Here is a 3,640-nt window from a genome sequence, read left to right on the forward strand (position 1 = left end):
AACTTGTTGAAAGATGAAAAAAAAAAGATGGAACAATAAACAATAATATAACACCCGGGCTTCACACCGCAAGGTGGATCGACTGGATCAAACACCAACCTACCTTGATCAAACACAAGGGATTTCTTGATCAAACACAAGAAGAGAGTTGCATAAGCAAACTTTGATTTCAAATTCTGAGTTGTCCTTGAATGCTTACAATTGATCCCTATTTATAGGACCAACTCAACAAAACATTACATACCCAACTTCCAACTAACAATAGTAGAAAGTCTTCACTTATTAAAGTTGGGGTAGGAAAGTCTTCACCTTCCAACTACTAAAGTTGGAAAAGTCTTCACCTACCAACTACCAAAAGTAGAAAAATCCTCACCTCTTAAAGTTACAATGGAAAAGTCATCCCCCAACTACCAAAGGTGAAAAAGTCTTCATCCCCCACCTACCAAAGGTGGAAAAATCTTCATCCCCCACCTACCAAAGGTGGAAAAGTCTTCATCCCCCAACTACCAAAGGTGGAAAAATCTTCATCCCCCACCTACCAAAGGTGGAAAAGTCTTCACCCATCATCACTTACAAAAGTGAATTGATCCCCCCATTTAGAAAAGTAAAAAGTAAAAGTAAAAGTAACTTCTAACCACTTAAATTGAACCGATATTGGACCAACATGGACCATGGTTCAATTGGAACTAAACTAAGACATAAAACATGAAAAAACTAAGTATGAAATTAATAAGCATCAACAAGGTAAGGCCACATGCTAGTTACTCTTGTTGGCCTTCTTCCTACGGATGTAGGTCTTCAGATCTGCATCAAGGAGTGATCGGATCCAGATTGAAGGAGCCAAAAGAACCTAAGGGCAGGCCTAAAATGACCATAGACGAAGTGATGAGAAATGACATGCATAGTCTTGGTCTTGTCCCCACTATGATCTTGGATAGAACCTATTGGAGGGATGGATCCATATAGCTGACCCCATTTAGCTAAGATTTTCCTAACTTCTGGGTTGTGCCTCTTTCCTCATACTCTCATATTTCTTTTTTCATCTCTCATCTTTGATCTTTCCATCTCTCCCCTCCTCCATTCCTGTTTGAACTTTTTCAATATTGTTTGTATGGATCCATGTAGCCAACCCCATTAAGTTGGGATAAGGCTGATGTTGCTGCATATCGATGCATATTGGCATATTGTTATCGTAAATGAGTTAAGTCAGATGAACTAAACAGTCAACAAATTCACACTACTAGGCTCCTTGATTGATTAGATGGTTACAGCCCCTATAAGCCTTGCGAGGGACCTAAATTCAAAAAGTAAGCCTAGGGACTCAACCTTGTCCTTCAAACATTCCTAGTCTACACTAGAAACATCTTTCTCGGAACTCCCTAATCAAAGCTAAAAGATAAAATACTCCCTAAATTCAAATAGAGTATTTTCTAAGTTTCAAGACACCATAGAACAGACTCACCTACACTAAGTCCATGCAGAATTCTAAAGAAGCTCAATCCATTATTCCTTAATATTCCAATGTAATGAGAGTCAATGATAAGGGAAAATTCTAGATAAGTTGACATACAGATACAGTACCACTAACTTCCTACCATATTTGTAAGATATAAAAAGCAATAGTCAAGAGAAGGGGAGAATGGCATAATAAGTGCACCTCTAGACTCTAGTTCTCCACATACACATGAAAAAAAAAATGAATTAGAATAAGAGCAATGAGAACAAATTATGACAAGCTTGATCCTATATGCAACAAGATTTCAAAATGCATGTTGGTATTAAAGAAGACATAAATAATCTTGGCCATCTCAAAACGAGGTATTCTTACTACAAGTAACTTTTAATTTGACCATAACAGGGAATCTCACCTCTACTTAAAATATCTTAGTAAGAAAATTAAATATAATACATGCAGCTGTTTCCGACTATAACAAGCCTTAAAGCCAAGGAAAACAAGGAGAGAATAACAGCCTGCAGAATAGCTTTTACTTAAAAGTCCTACAATGGGGGTTATGTTTAAGTGTCACTGCAGCCGTGATATGCCTCTTCAGATCTCAATCGCAATGTGATTCACTTTTTTGATAAGTCTCATATATTATGCCTCCCATTATTAACATGTAAGTTGTGATCAATGTTCCTTAATAGTCTCAGTGTTTAGCCACAACAAAACCAAAGACAAGAATGAACAGCACAGAGACACTGGTAACAAATTTTGAAGAGAGAAAATGAAATATATCAAGCCTAAACTGAATTATACAGTTACACTGAAGCTTTTGAGTTCTCAGCTAGGTTATTTAAAATAAAGAAAATTATCCCAACATAATCATAATAAGCCAAAACAAATTTTTGCTCTAAGGAGCCTGACCAGAGTGTCAAATCTCATACGACCCTTTATGAAACAATGGCAATAGGGACTCTTACTTTGTTTGATGGATATGTAAGCTCTTCCCGACCTGCTTCCTTGGATGTGCTCAAGGGTGTTTGAGAAAGCTTTCTTTTCTTCTTTCCTCCACCTTTTTTATCAGACTTGAAAAGCTTTGTTTTCTTCATTCCTCCAACTTTCTTACGAGACTCCTTCGCCTCCCTCTTCCTTCTAAACACGTTCAAATTCCCCGAAATTGACTTCTTCTCACGGACTTTCCAAACATCCCGCTTCCTGAAAAGCAGTTTCTCAGATTTCCAAACCGAACAACTCGTGTCAATGATTGTTACTTCGACGCAAGAGTAAGACGAAAGATCTGTCTGTGACTTCTCCTCTACAAGTGTAAGAGAATCACACTTTCCTTTCTCCTTTGGCTTCATGCAACCACCGTTTTGAGTCATTTCTGTTTCACTGTTATTATCGGTGCCTGAAGGTGACATTGCTGGCATCCCATCAGCTTTCACTACACCGGGCAAGCGGCCATCGTCAACGCTTGCAGATGCAGAAAACGAACAAATTTTTGGGTAACGCTGTTTCCGAGAGCTCTTTTTCTTCTCATATCCTCTAATCCTCTCAAGGTCCCCCTGGTCTCCCATATTGAAGAGCTCTGCTAGAACATTGCTCATCACGTTAAACAAGTCTTCTTTCTTCCGATGCCCCCTGAAGCCAAAATTCACCTCTTTTTTTCTCCCTTCGGAGACTGATTTCTTGTCCAACGGTGCAGAATCAAAGTTTGGATTGGGGGAGTCGGTGTTGTTCCCCCGAATAACATCAGAAACATTGACGTCGACGGAAAGAGGGTGATCGGAGTTATGGTCTAGGAATCGTTCAAGATCGAGATCATTGCCAACGGAAAAACCTTTAGAAGACCGCAGCCGGTCCAGCCAACTGGAATCCGATTTGGCGGACGGAACAGAACAGATCATTTTGAGATGGAAATGAAGATCCTCCAACGGTAAAGGAATCCTACTGCAGAATGAGCAACGAAATGGAAGGAAATTTGTTTTGCTAGGGAAGCAAAAACGATCAGAAAAGTCTGCGACGGCAATAGGTAGGGTTTAACAGAGCTTCTGCATTTCAAAACTATGGGATCCCAAAGCATGTGATTGGAATTTAGATGAAGTCCTCAATCCTCCATGCTTGAACTTGAGACTGTACACTTTGTAGTTTATTGCCTTCGTTGGTACGGTAGCAGAGTGACGTTTGGCCATGAAAACG

At 39.4% G+C, this 3,640-nt stretch overlaps 1 protein-coding gene across 1 annotated transcript; it reads right to left on the reverse strand.

Moving 5' to 3' along the window:
- Positions 1-2,391: 2,391 nt before the first annotated feature.
- On the reverse strand, positions 2,392-3,348 carry LOC122082214. Its single transcript, XM_042649686.1, has one exon. The coding sequence runs from the start codon at positions 3,346-3,348 to the stop codon at positions 2,392-2,394; it is 957 nt and encodes a 318-aa protein (XP_042505620.1).
- Positions 3,349-3,640: the final 292 nt, after the last annotated feature.

The sequence above is a fragment of the Macadamia integrifolia genome, chromosome 6, assembly GCF_013358625.1.
Source record: "Macadamia integrifolia cultivar HAES 741 chromosome 6, SCU_Mint_v3, whole genome shotgun sequence".
Lineage (NCBI taxonomy): Eukaryota > Viridiplantae > Streptophyta > Magnoliopsida > Proteales > Proteaceae > Macadamia > Macadamia integrifolia.